Genomic DNA, 14,840 nt, shown 5'->3' with positions numbered 1-14,840 from the left:
TTCATTATCGTTTTGTAGCTTAGGTTTAGATAAAGTCACTACAGATTCAACGGTTTCTAAGACATTCTTAGTTTCAAGCTTTTTCTTGAGCGGTATCATAATGTTGGCTGATTCTGATTCTTCTTTTTCAACGTCACTGTCTACTATTTCAATTATTTCTGGACTTTCGTCTTGGCCTTTCTCATAAAATTGAATAGATGTTTCAGCATCTTCTTCTTTAAATGTCAGTTGTTTTTGAGGCTTTAGTTTTACTTTGCTTGACATTGAAATTTCTTCTTCAGCATAAGAGTCTAACTGGATGTTAAATTCCTGCTCCACATCTTCTTTGGTTTTCGTAATTTTTGGCCTAAATGTTACTACTTCAGGTTCTGTTATTTCAGGTAAAGTTACAGAAGATTTTCGAACGGGTTTCAATCTCTTTTTAATAGTTACTTCATCTACTATCTCATCAATCTTTTGTGCGCTTGATTTTCTAGGAGTTATAGTATACTGTTCAGGCACATCTTCTTTAGGCAATTCCTCAAGAGTTTGTTTTTCTTGAATAATTTCATTTTCATCTTTTTTACTTTCTACAATGTCTTCATAACTAAATAACGGTTGTTCTAATTCTGTTTTTTCTACATCGGGCAATTTTGGAGGTACGAACACTTGTTTTTTAACTTTGGCGGCCTCTTTTATATTTCTCGATAAAATTCCATTTTGTTTTATGCTACCCATGTATGAAATAAGAGGTTTGATGGATTCAGGGGGCCAGCTAGTAATATATTTAATTCTGCTTTTTAATTGAAATTTAGGTAATTTAACAAGGCTAGTTTCCTTTTTGGGTTTTACTGCAGTTTTCTTCAATTTAGGCAGGGTGAATTGAGGCCCATCTACAGTTTCTGCGTGTTGTGGTGTACTTACTTCCATTTCTTTTCGCTCTATTTTAATAGGGGTGAGTTTAGATCTCTTGTTAAATGAAGTAGGAGTTTGTGAAGTTTCTTTATCATCAGGAACATTTATTTTTTCTGGTACTTCATTGTCAATTTCTGATGTTTTTGCAATTGGTTGTTCGGATTCTTCTATTAGTTTTGGTTCGCTTTTCGCTTCTTCAATTATATTTTGGGGCGGTTGACTCACATCTGGTTTTGATTCATCCTCTTGGGAATCAAATAAGTCCGATTTTTCCAATGTCACTCTTTCTAAGTCGGGAATTTTGGGCAGTTTCAGCTTTTTCTTTTTGATTTTATTTGCTTCTTTTACGTTTCTCGATAACTCTCCATTTTGTTTAATACTGCCTAGATAAGTAACTATTGGTTTCATTTCTTGAGGTGGCCAGTCTCTTATGAATTTAATGCGACTTTTTAGTTGGAATTTAGGAAGTTTAACAACTGCAGGCTCTTGTTTAGGTAAAACAGAAGATTTTTTTAGTTTCAGTTTAGAGAATTGCGGCACGGTCATTTCTTCTGGATGCTGAGGTTTACTACTTTCTAGTTCTTCAATTTGAAGTTTTCGGAGAATTGGTTTATCTTTACTTTTTTTATTATTTAATAATAACTTTGGCTCAGATTTTTGTTCTTCCGGAGGTATAATTTTGTCCTCGCTGGAATCACTCAGAACTTCTTTTTCATTACTTTTAGGTTTCATTACTTCTGTTATAGGTTTAAATTCAGCATCTGCAAAAGAAATAATAAAAATAGATTCTAAAATTCTAAAAAAAGACCTATGTGGATATCTGGTGCTATATAGTTTTAGCAATGTTTATCACATAAGTAATCACAAAAAAATGTTCTAGTTTCATTTTAAAATAATAAATACATTTATAAATATTCCAATCCACTAACATTGCACTTATGTCATAAATTTTGTTGAATACTGGTAGTAAGCTTAATATTTATAAGACATATTTTAAATATAGTAGAAATCACTCATACAATAATAAAACAATATTTTTTATGTCTAGATATGTTTTAGATTAAATGTAATTAAAAATATTGTGGTTGCTGAAACAACATAATATGTATCTTAGATTGTTAACTTCGAAAGTATTCAGTCCTTTGCATTTAGCTTATCTACAGGTTTCATATAAAATATTTGTTAATATATTTTGAAAAGAGTTACTCCGTGCCTTACGAACTTGTGGGATACTTGTATTCCTACTTGCTATTCCTACTACTACTATCTAGATTAGAGCTTTCTTCTTTTTTATTCTCTTTTTTCGTTTGTTCGATAATTTCTCTGATATCTAAGCTTGAACACAAGTGGGCTCAGTGAAGCTGTCCTTGGTGACTTTATACAATACTAGTCAGAAAGATTTTCATGGTGTTCGACAATTTATAATACATACACTTACATAATAATACATATATACCGCGATACAAGCCACATCATAGCTGCTGATAAATAACTAAATTCATGTTCATAGGCTGAATTGGAATGTCATTTTTTTCTTTGCAATTTTTCCAAAATTTATTGCATGAATTATTTAATAGTTAAGAAACGCCTACCCATAACCTTAGTGATTGAACCTATATGTTGAAAGGTATATGATTCTCAAAAGATAATCATCCTTTAAAATTAAACATTAGATTAAGGCTTAAATTGTGGTTGATCTTCGTAAATCAAGGCCAAGTAATTGGTTTAATTATTAGTTAAGATTTTAAATGAACTATACTCATTTTGTTAATTTGTCATTTCTCAGTTTTTTTTAATAAATCATCATCAGTAAATATATGACGCGTAAGATGTGTGTTAATATCATTTGTGTGTATTTTTTATGTTGAATAACTATAGAATGTAAAGCTTTGAAAGTGTATAATCTTTTGTATATAAGTTTGAGCATGTTCGGTTGCTACTTTGTATTATTATTTTTAATTTCCTACTCGTCGGCTACGTCCTCAGGTTAGAGCTCCGTGAGCTCACCTACTCGGCCGTTTAGACTGGCATAACCGCCTAGGTTACCAGCTTAGTTAGAAAAATAAACAAACACAACGATTTTCTTTTCTTTTGGCTCAATTTCTTCTATGGCCATGTCCCTAAAATTATTCCACAAACGATAGATCATAATATAAAAATATTTGAAGAATTCTATTCTATTAAAATAATTTCAATTTAAGTGTATATTTTAGGATAAGTTTCTTAATAGGATGAATGTTTAATTAATGTTTCTTAATTCATGATTTTGCGTACTAATAAGAACAGCAATGAACTAAATGTTACTTCTTTTTATATATTAGCTTGTCGTTGTGACGATTATAAGGCAAAAGTGGGGGAGTACAAAATTGCAGTGAAACGGTAGTAGGATCCCACGGTTTTGGCATTAGGGATCATAGAGAACAAATGCTGATCAACTTCCTTGAGAAAGAGTGGTTGTTTTTAATGAATTCATTCTTTAAGAAGCAGCCCTAAAGGAAATGGACATGGCAAAGCCCTGACACCAAAACAAAAAATGAAATAGACATGGCAAAGCCCTGACACCAAAACAGAAAATGAGATCGACTTCATCATAGCGGAAAAAAGCATATATTCAGGGATGTCTCTACCAGTAGCTATCACAGGCTCTAACGAGGTTCTCTGAATATCGACTTCAAGCTCGAACGTGTCCGTTTGACGAATTCCAGGCTCCGACCTAGCCTACTGTAGACTTATAGCAGGATCTGAAATATTTCAGTCAAACTTGGAGAACCAATTCGTGCCATGGAAACCACTAATATCGTTGACAAGACCCTCGAAAATGTGATTAGAATCCTCAGGGAAGAAGTTTCGAGGTTTTGTGAAATACGGCGTACCGGCGGAAAGGCTAAACTTTCGGATGAAACTCGGGGTTTTATGAGAGAGCGACGTGAAAATCTACCTGTCACTTTATCAGAATACCTTGCACTCAACAAAAAAATTAACAAACTGGTACGATACGACCTTCGATGCTCCAATACACGCTCTATAGAGAGACGATCGAGCAAAATCGGGGGTCGAAAGTATCATATCAAATCTTTGAGGAGGGAGCCACTGAACGAAGTTGACCACATCCAGTGGACGAGTCGTTACTTCTAAGCCTGAGATTTTGCCTGAGATTCAAAACTTTTATAGCGATTCAAGAGCTACTTTGATGCGCCACTTTACCGAAAACTTGCCGGAAATTAGCCTTAGCGAAATTGGGATGGCTCTTGGACAGCTTAGGGACGGAAAAGCGCCCGGAGAGGATGGAATTACGACTGAGCTTCTGAAAGCAGGTGGCGCACCTATATTGAAGGAGCTCCAAAAAATCTACAACTCAGTCCTTTTTAGAGGTAAAACTCTAGAGGTGTAGGCTAGGAGCGTGGTCCTCTTGTTTTTCAAAAACTGTGACAAGAGCCTGTTGAGAAACTATCGCCCCATATCCCTCTTGAGCAACATTTACAAGTTGTTTCCAAGAGTCATCACAAATCGTCTCGCGCGGAGACTCGACCTATTTCAGCCACCGGAGCAGGCTGGGTTTTGAGAAGGATACAGCACCATAGACATGCACTCAATAAGGCAGATTATACAGAAGACCTACGAGTATAATCAGACCCTGTGCTTACCTTTGGTGGGCTATGAGAAGGCTTTTAACTCTATCGAAATCTGGTTAGTTCTAGAATCCTTGTAGCGTTGCCAAGTAGACTTGCGACATAACCAAGTGATGAAATGTCTTTACAGCGCCGCGACTATGACCGACCAAATCCAGAACCAGGAGTCCTGAACACATCTCTCAAAATATTCATAATTCTCAAATAGTTAGCTCAAATTTAAGACTCTTCTAAGCGCATCGGTCTCCGAATGAACTTGGATAAAACTAAGATCATGTTTGACCAACATGTTCAGCCAGAACCGATTGGCGCATATGGTAGTTCTCTCAAAGTTGTTCAAAAATATGTTTACCTCTGGCACACGTTACAGCTAGGTAAAAACAACTTCGAGAACGAGGCCAACAGACGAATATAGCTGGCCTGACGGCGATTGGGAATTTACGTCGAGTATTTTCGTTGTCTATTCCACAGAGTCCAAAGACGACAGTCTTCAATTAGTGCGTTCGGCCTGTCATGAAATACGGAGCGGAAACGTAGATACTCACGGTTGGGCTGATCTACAAGCTTAAAGTCGCTCAGCGAGCTATAGACATAGCACAGCAAATTAGTTAGCTGAGGTGGCAATGGGCTGGCCATGTTAGCCGGACAACCGATAGCCATTGGGGTAAGCGCGTTTTTGAATGGAGACCGCGAATTAGAAAACGCAGTGCAGGACGCCCTCAGGCTCAGTGGAGTGATGATCTGTGAGGGTGGCTGGTAGGAGCTGGATGGGAGAAACCGAGGATCGTGCTCAGTGGCGAGCAATTGGGGAGGCTTATGTCTAGCAGTGGACAACTATAGGCTGATGATGATGTTGTGACGGCTTGGAAGCTACACATTTCTCTGTTAACATGTGTATTGTGAATTTGCTAAGGTTAATAGCTAATTGAGTAGTTTGTGGTCTATGAATATCAAAACGGCGTCTGCTGTGCCTTACACAAATTTTCTCACTTCTAAAAAGTATATTTGTACTATTTCATTAAAAAAACTGTTTATGTCAATTGATGATGATTTAAATAGTTTTAATTGAAGGCCCTACCTACTACACCATTCCAAATTTATGTTTCAACTTACCTTCTTTTATTTCAATTTCCTTATAGGTTACTTACAAATTTATTGTGTCTTTGTATCTTCCAGTGTCGACTCTTTAATAATAGAGACGTAGAGAATGGGTAAATCAATATCATGCAGTAGGTACTGGGGTGTTTTACTCACTTCTATCTGTCGGCCCTATTTTTTTTTAAATCGCGCTTTGTATCTTTAACGGTTTAGACGTCAATTTTCTCAGTTTTGACTTGTGTAATGTGTACTTTCTCAGGGACTTCTTCAACGACCTGTGCAGTATCTGGTGTGATATCTGAGAGTGGTGTAGTTGTGTCATCTATGAGTTCCTCTGTGGTTTGAACAGAAACGACTGGTTGTTGGTCGTCTTCTTGTTCAGTGGTGATTTGTGTAGTTTCGATTTTAGGCCCTACCCGTTTTTTAATAGTACGCTTTGTGATTTTCTTTTGTTTTGGCTTACCTTCCGGTGTCTCAGTTTCCTCTACAGTCACCTCTTCAGGCAACTCAACAACTTCTTCTGGCTTGCTCTCTTCGGGGGTAGTTTCTTCTACCACAGTAATCGTTGTAATCGGGGCCTCGTCGTCTTTTTGGACTGTAGTGATTTCAGTGACTTCCCCTTTCGGTCCTTTTTTCTTTTTTATAACGCGCTTAGTGGTTTTAACGGTTTGGACATCGCCGGTTTCGGTTTTGACTTGTGTAATGTGTACTTTCTCAGGGGTTTCTTCGACGACCTGAGCAGTGTCTGGTGTAATGTCTGAGAGTGGTGTAGTTGTGTCATCTATGAGTTCCTCTATGGTTTGAACAGAAACGACTGGTTGTTTGTCGTCTTCTTGTTCAGTGGTGATTTGTGTAGTTTCGATTTTAGGCCCTACCCGCTTTTTAATAGTACGCTTTGTGATTTTCTTTTGTTTTGGCTTACCTTCCGGTGTCTCAGTTTCCTCTACAGTCACCTCTTCAGGCAACTCAACAACTTCTTCTGGCTTGCTCTCTTCGGGGGTAGTTTCTTCTACCACAGTAATCGTTGTAATCGGGGCCTCGTCGTCTTTTTGGACTGTAGTGATTTCGGTGACTTCCTCTTTCGGTCCCTTTTTCTTTTTGATAACGCGCTTAGTGGTTTTAACGGTTTGAACATCGCCGGTTTTGGTTTTGACTTGTGTAATGTGTACTTTCTCAGGGGTTTCTTCAACGACCTGAGCAGTGTTTGGTGTAATGTCTGAGAGTGGTGTAGTTGTGTCATCTTTAAGTTCCTCTGTGGTTTGAATAGAAACGACTGGTTGTTTGTCGTCTTCTTGTTCAATGGTGATTTGTGTAGTTTCGATTTTAGGCCCTACCCGCTTTTTAATAATACGCTTTGTGGTTTTCTTTTGTTTTGGCTTACCTTCCTGTGTCTCAGTTTCCTCTACAGTCACCTCTTCAGGCAACTCAACAACTTCTTCTGGCTTGCTCTCTTCGGGGGTAGTTTCTTCTACTACAGTAATCGATGTAACCGGGGCCTCGTCGTCTTTTTGGACTGTAGTGATTTCGGTGACTTCCTCTTTCAGTCCCTTTTTCTTTTTGATAACGCGCTTAGTGGTTTTAACGGTTTGAACATCACCTGTTTTGGTTTTGACTTGTGTAATGTGTACTTTCTCAGGGGTTTCTTCAACGACCTGAGCAGTGTCTGGTGTAATGTCTGAGAGTGGTGTAGTTGTGTCATCTATGAGTTCATCTGTGGTTTGAACAGAAACGACTGGTTGTTTGTCGTCTTCTTGTTCAGTGGTGATTTGTGTAGTTTCGATTTTAGGCCCTACCCGCTTTTTAATAATACGCTTCGTGATTTTCTTTTGTTTTGGCTTACCTTCCTGTGTCTCAGTTTCCTCCACAGTCACCTCTTCAGGTAACTCAACAACTTCTTCTGGCTTGCTCTCTTGGGGGGTAGTTTCTTCTACCACAGTGACTGTCGTTACCGGGGCCTCGTCGTCTTTTTGGACTGTAGTGATTTCGGTGACTTCCTCTTTCGGTCCCTTTTTCTTTTTGATAACGCGCTTAGTGGTTTTAACGGTTTGAACATCGCCGGTTTTGGTTTTGACTTGTGTAATGTGTACTTTCTCAGGGGTTTCTTCAACGACCTGAGCAGTATCTGGTGTAATGTTTGAGAGTGGTGTAGTTGTGTCATCAATGAGTTCCTCTGTGGTTTGAACAGAAACGACTGGTTGTTTGTCGTCTTCTTGTTCAGTGGTGATTTGTGTAGTTTTAATTTTAGGCCCTACCCGCTTTTTAATAATACGCTTCGTGATTTTCTTTTGTTTTGGCTTACCTTCCGGTGTCTCAGTTTCCTCTACAGTCACCTCTTCAGGCAACTCAACAACTTCTTCTGGCTTGCTCTCTTCGGGGGTAGTTTCTTCTACTACAGTAATCGATGTAACCGGGGCCTCGTCGTCTTTTTGGACTGTAGTGATTTCGGTGACTTCCTCTTTCGGTCCCTTTTTCTTTTTGATAACGCGCTTAGTGGTTTTAACGGTTTGAACATCACCTGTTTTGGTTTTGACTTGTGTAATGTGTACTTTCTCAGGGGTTTCTTCAACGACCTGAGCAGTGTCTGGTGTAATGTCTGAGAGTGGTGTAGTTGTGTCATCTATGAGTTCATCTGTGGTTTGAACAGAAACGACTGGTTGTTTGTCGTCTTCTTGTTCAGTGGTGATTTGTGTAGTTTCGATTTTAGGCCCTACCCGCTTTTTAATAATACGCTTCGTGATTTTCTTTTGTTTTGGCTTACCTTCCTGTGTCTCAGTTTCCTCCACAGTCACCTCTTCAGGTAACTCAACAACTTCTTCTGGCTTGCTCTCTTGGGGGGTAGTTTCTTCTACCACAGTGACTGTCGTTACCGGGGCCTCGTCGTCTTTTTGGACTGTAGTGATTTCGGTGACTTCCTCTTTCGGTCCCTTTTTCTTTTTGATAACGCGCTTAGTGGTTTTAACGGTTTGAACATCGCCGGTTTTGGTTTTGACTTGTGTAATGTGTACTTTCTCAGGGGTTTCTTCAACGACCTGAGCAGTATCAGGTGTAATGTCTGAGAGTGGTGTAGTTGTGTCATCAATGAGTTCCTCTGTGGTTTGAACAGAAACGACTGGTTGTTTGTCGTCTTCTTGTTCAGTGGTGATTTGTGTAGTTTCGATTTTAGGCCCTACCCGCTTTTTAATAATACGCTTTGTGATTTTCTTTTGTTTTGGCTTACCTTCCTGTGTCTCAGTTTCCTCTACAGTCACCTCTTCAGGCAACTCTACAACTTCTTCTGGCTTGCTCTCTTCGGGGGTAGTTTCTTCTACTACAGTAACACTTGTCACAGGGGCCTCGTCGTCTTTTTGGACTGTAGTGATTTCGGTGACTTCCTCTTTCGGTCCCTTTTTCTTTTTGATAACGCGCTTAGTGGTTTTAACGGTTTGAACATCGCCGGTTTCGGTTTTGACTTGTGTAATGTGTACTTTCTCAGGGGTTTCTTCAACGACCTGAGCAGTGTCTGGTGTAATGTCTGAGAGTGGTGTAGTTGTGTCATCTATAAGTTCCTCTGTGGTTTGAACAGAAACGACTGGTTGTTTGTCGTCTTCTTGTTCAGTGGTGATTTGTGTAGTTTCGACTTTAGGCCCTACCCGCTTTTTAATAATACGCTTCGTGATTTTCTTTTGTTTTGGCTTACCTTCCTGTGTCTCAGTTTCCTCCACAGTCACCTCTTCAGGTAACTCAACAACTTCTTCTGGCTTGCTCTCTTGGGGGGTAGTTTCTTCTACCACAGTGACTGTCGTTACCGGGGCCTCGTCGTCTTTTTGGACTGTAGTGATTTCGGTGACTTCCTCTTTCGGTCCCTTTTTCTTTTTGATAACGCGCTTAGTGGTTTTAACGGTTTGAACATCGCCGGTTTTGGTTTTGACTTGTGTAATGTGTACTTTCTCAGGGGTTTCTTCAACGACCTGAGCAGTATCTGGTGTAATGTCTGAGAGTGGTGTAGTTGTGTCATCAATGAGTTCCTCTGTGGTTTGAACAGAAACGACTGGTTGTTTGTCGTCTTCTTGTTCAGTGGTGATTTGTGTAGTTTCGATTTTAGGCCCTACCCGCTTTTTAATAATACGCTTTGTGATTTTCTTTTGTTTTGGCTTACCTTCCTGTGTCTCAGTTTCCTCTACAGTCACCTCTTCAGGCAACTCTACAACTTCTTCTGGCTTGCTCTCTTCGGGGGTAGTTTCTTCTACTACAGTAACACTTGTCACAGGGGCCTCGTCGTCTTTTTGGACTGTAGTGATTTCGGTGACTTCCTCTTTCGGTCCCTTTTTCTTTTTGATAACGCGCTTAGTGGTTTTAACGGTTTGAACATCGCCGGTTTCGGTTTTGACTTGTGTAATGTGTACTTTCTCAGGGGTTTCTTCAACGACCTGAGCAGTGTCTGGTGTAATGTCTGAGAGTGGTGTAGTTGTGTCATCTATGAGTTCATCTGTGGTTTGAACAGAAACGACTGGTTGTTTGTCGTCTTCTTGTTCAGTGGTGATTTGTGTTGTTTCAACTTTAGGCCCTACCCGCTTTTTAATAATACGCTTTGTGATTTTCTTTTGTTTTGGCTTACCTTCCTGTGTCTCAGTTTCCTCTACAGTCACCTCTTCAGGCAACTCAACAACTTCATCTGGCTTGCTCTCTTCGGGAGTAGTTTCTTCTACCACAGTGACCGTCGTAACCGGGGCCTCGTCGTCTTTTTGGACTGTAGTGATTTCGGTGACTTCCTCTTTCGGTCCCTTTTTCTTTTTGATAACGCGCTTAGTGGTTTTAACGGTTTGAACATCGCCGGTTTCGGTTTTGACTTGTGTAATGTGTACTTTCTCAGGGGTTTCTTCAACGACCTGAGCAGTATCTGGTGTAATGTCTGAGAGTGGTGTAGTTGTGTCATCAATGAGTTCCTCTGTGGTTTGAACAGAAACGACTGGTTGTTTGTCGTCTTCTTGTTCGGTGGTGATTTGTGTAGTTTCGACTTTAGGCCCTACCCGCTTTTTAATAATACGCTTCGTGATTTTCTTTTGTTTTGGCATACCTTCCTGTGTCTCAGTTTCCTCTACAGTCACCTCTTCAGGCAACTCAACAACTTCTTCTGGCTTGCTCTCTTCGGGAGTAGATTCTTCTACTACAGTAACACTTGTCACAGGGGCCTCGTCGTCTTTTTGGACTGTGGTGATTTCGGTGACTTCCTCTTTCGGTCCCTTTTTCTTTTTGATAACGCGCTTAGTGGTTTTAACGGTTTGAACATCGCCGGTTTTGGTTTTGACTTGTGTTATGTGTACTTTCTCAGGGGTTTCTTCAACAACCTGAGCAGTGTCTGGTGTAATGTCTGAGAGTGGTGTAGTTGTGTCATCTATGAGTTCCTCTGTGGTTTGAACAGAAACGACTGGTTGTTTGTCGTCTTCTTGTTCAGTGGTGATTTGTGTGGTTTCGACTTTAGGCCCTACCCGCTTTTTAATAATACGCTTCGTGATTTTCTTTTGTTTTGGCTTACCTTCCTGTGTCTCAGTTTCCTCTACAGTCACCTCTTCAGGTAACTCAACAACTTCTTCTGGCTTGCTCTCTTCGGGGGTAGTTTCTTCTATCACAGTGACCGTCGTAACCGGGGCCTCGTCGTCTTTTTGGACTGTGGTGATTTCGGTGACTTCTTCCTTAGGTCCTTTTCTCTTTTTGATAACGCGCTTAGTGGTTTTAACGGTTTGGACATCGCCGGTTTCGGTTTTGACTTGTGTAATGTGTACTTTCTCAGGGGTTTCTTCAACGACCTGAGTAGTGTCTGGTGTAATGTCTGAGAGTGGTGTAGTTGTGTCATCAATGAGTTCCTCTGTGGTTTGAACAGAAACGACTGGTTGTTTGTCGTCTTCTTGTTCGGTGGTGATTTGTGTAGTTTCGACTTTAGGCCCTACCCGCTTTTTAATAATACGCTTCGTGATTTTCTTTTGTTTTGGCATACCTTCCTGTGTCTCAGTTTCCTCTACAGTCACCTCTTCAGGCAACTCAACAACTTCTTCTGGCTTGCTCTCTTCGGGAGTAGATTCTTCTACTACAGTAACACTTGTCACAGGGGCCTCGTCGTCTTTTTGGACTGTGGTGATTTCGGTGACTTCCTCTTTCGGTCCCTTTTTCTTTTTGATAACGCGCTTAGTGGTTTTAACGGTTTGAACATCGCCGGTTTTGGTTTTGACTTGTGTAATGTGTACTTTCTCAGGGGTTTCTTCAACGACCTGAGCAGTATCTGGTGTGATATCTGAGAGTGGTGTAGTTGTGTCATCTATGAGTTCCTCTGTGGTTAGAACAGAAACGACTGGTTGTTTGTCGTCTTCTTGTTCAGTGGTGATTTGTGTAGTTTCGATTTTAGGCCCTACCCGCTTTTTAATAATACGCTTTGTGGTTTTCTTTTGTTTTGGCTTACCTTCCTGTGTCTCAGTTTCCTCTACAGTCACCTCTTCAGGCAACTCAACAACTTCTTCTGGCTTGCTCTCTTCGGGGGTAGTTTCTTCTACTACAGTAATCGATGTAACCGGGGCCTCGTCGTCTTTTTGGACTGTGGTGATTTCGGTGACTTCCTCTTTCGGTCCCTTTTTCTTTTTGATAACGCGCTTAGTGGTTTTAACGGTTTGAACATCGCCGGTTTTGGTTTTGACTTGTGTAATGTGTACTTTCTCAGGGGTTTCTTCAACGACCTGAGCAGTATCTGGTGTGATATCTGAGAGTGGTGTAGTTGTGTCATCAATGAGTTCCTTTGTGGTTTGAACAAAAACGACTGGTTGTTTGTCGTCTTCTTGTTCAGTGGTGATTTGTGTAGTTTCGACTTTAGGCCCTACCCGCTTTTTAATAATACGCTTCGTGATTTTCTTTTGTTTTGGCTTACCTTCCTGTGTCTCAGTTTCCTCTACAGTCACCTCTTCAGGCAACTCAACAACTTCATCTGGCTTGCTCTCTTCGGGGGTAGTTTCTTCTACCACAGTGACCGTCGTAACCGGGGCCTCGTCGTCTTTTTGGACTGTGGTGATTTCGGTGACTTCTTCTTTAGGTCCTTTTCTCTTTTTGATAACGCGCTTAGTGGTTTTAAAGGTTTGGACATCGCCGGTTTCGGTTTTGACTTGTGTAATGTGTACTTTCTCAGGGGTTTCTTCAACGACCTGAGCAGTATCTGGTGTAATGTCTGAGAGTGGTGTAGTTGTGTCATCTATGAGTTCCTCTGTGGTTTGAACAGAAACGACTGGTTGTTTGTCGTCTTCTTGTTCGGTGGTGATTTGTGTAGTTTCGACTTTAGGCCCTACCCGCTTTTTAATAATACGCTTCGTGATTTTCTTTTGTTTTGGCTTACCTTCCTGTGTCTCAGTTTCCTCTACAGTCACCTCTTCAGGCAACTCAACAACTTCATCTGGCTTGCTCTCTTCGGGGGTAGTTTCTTCTATCACAGTGACCGTCGTAACCGGGGCCTCGTCGTCTTTTTGGACTGTGGTGATTTCGGTGACTTCTTCCTTAGGTCCTTTTCTCTTTTTGATAACGCGCTTAGTGGTTTTAACGGTTTGGACATCGCCGGTTTCGGTTTTGACTTGTGTAATGTGTACTTTCTCAGGGGTTTCTTCAACGACCTGAGTAGTGTCTGGTGTAATGTCTGAGAGTGGTGTAGTTGTGTCATCAATGAGTTCCTCTGTGGTTTGAACAGAAACGACTGGTTGTTTGTCGTCTTCTTGTTCGGTGGTGATTTGTGTAGTTTCGACTTTAGGCCCTACCCGCTTTTTAATAATACGCTTCGTGATTTTCTTTTGTTTTGGCTTACCTTCCTGTGTCTCAGTTTCCTCTACAGTCACCTCTTCAGGCAACTCAACAACTTCATCTGGCTTGCTCTCTTCGGGGGTAGTTTCTTCTACCACAGTGACCGTCGTAACCGGGGCCTCGTCGTCTTTTTGGACTGTAGTGATTTCGGTGACTTCCTCTTTCGGTCCCTTTTTCTTTTTGATAACGCGCTTAGTGGTTTTAACGGTTTGAATATCGCCGGTTTTGGTTTTGACTTGTGTAATGTGTACTTTCTCAGGGGTTTCTTCAACGAACTGAGCAGTGTCTGGTGTAATGTCTGAGAGTGGTGTAGTTGTGTCATCTATGAGTTCCTCTGTGGTTTGAACAGAAACGACTGGTTGTTTGTCGTCTTCTTGTTCAGTAGTGATTTGTGTAGTTTCGATTTTAGGCCCTACCCGCTTTTTAATAATGCGCTTTGTGATTTTCTTTTGTTTTGGCTTACCTTCATGTGTCTCAGTTTCATCTACAGTCACCTCTTCAGGCAACTCAACAACTTCTTCTGGCTTGCTCTCTTCGGGGGTAGTTTCTTCTACTACAGTAACACTTGTCACAGGGGCCTCGTCGTCTTTTTGGACTGTAGTGATTTCGGTGACTTCCTCTTTCGGTCCCTTTTTCTTTTTGATAACGCGCTTAGTGGTTTTAACCGTTTGAACATCACCTGTTTTGGTTTTGACTTGTGTAATGTGTACTTTCTCAGGGGTTTCTACAACGACCTGAGCAGTGTCTGGTATAATGTCTGAGAGTGGTGTAGTTGTGTCATCTATGAGTTCCTCTGTGGTTTGAACAGAAACGACTGGTTGTTTGTCGTCTTCTTGTTCAGTAGTGATTTGTGTAGTTTCGATTTTAGGCCCTACCCGCTTTTTAATAATGCGCTTTGTGATTTTCTTTTGTGTTGGCTTACCTTCCTGTGGCTCAGTTTCCTCTACAGTTACCTCTTGAGGTAACTCAACAACTTCTTCTGGCTTGCTCTCTTCAGGGGTAGTTTCTTCTACCACAGTGACCGTCGTAACCGGGGCCTCGTCGTCTTTTTGGACTGTGGTGATTTCGGTGACTTCCTCTTTCGGTCCCTTTTTATATTTGATAACGCGCTTAAGGGTTTTAACGGTTTGAACATCGCCGGTTTCGGTTTTGACTTGTGTAATGTGTACTTTCTCAGGGGTTTCTTCAACGACCTGAGCAGTATCTGGTGTGATATCTGAGAGTGGTGTAGTTGTGTCATCTATGAGTTCCTCTGTGGTTTGAACAGAAACGACTGGTTGTTTGTCGTCTTCTTGTTCAGTAGTGATTTGTGTAGTTTCGATTTTAGGTCCCACCCTTTTCTTAATAATGCGCTTTGTGATTTTCTTTTGTGTTGGCTTACCTTCCTGTGTCTCAGTTTCCTCTACAGTTACCTCT

The 14,840-nt window shown here is 40.8% G+C and overlaps 1 protein-coding gene across 1 annotated transcript in view; it reads right to left on the bottom strand.

The window, feature by feature from the left end:
- Titin2 (titin-like protein) overlaps positions 1-14,840 on the bottom strand; it is a 54,270-nt gene that overhangs the window by 15,239 nt on the left and 24,191 nt on the right. Inside the window, 4 exon segments of the mRNA NM_001098373.1 lie at positions 64-1,690; positions 4,966-5,357; positions 5,837-6,157; positions 6,159-6,256. Coding sequence (NP_001091843.1) covers positions 64-1,690; positions 4,966-5,357; positions 5,837-6,157; positions 6,159-6,256 — 2,438 coding nt within the window.

Source organism: Bombyx mori, chromosome 1 (genome assembly GCF_030269925.1).
Source record: "Bombyx mori chromosome 1, ASM3026992v2".
Lineage (NCBI taxonomy): Eukaryota > Metazoa > Arthropoda > Insecta > Lepidoptera > Bombycidae > Bombyx > Bombyx mori.
This window is presented reverse-complemented; position numbering and strand designations above follow the sequence as displayed.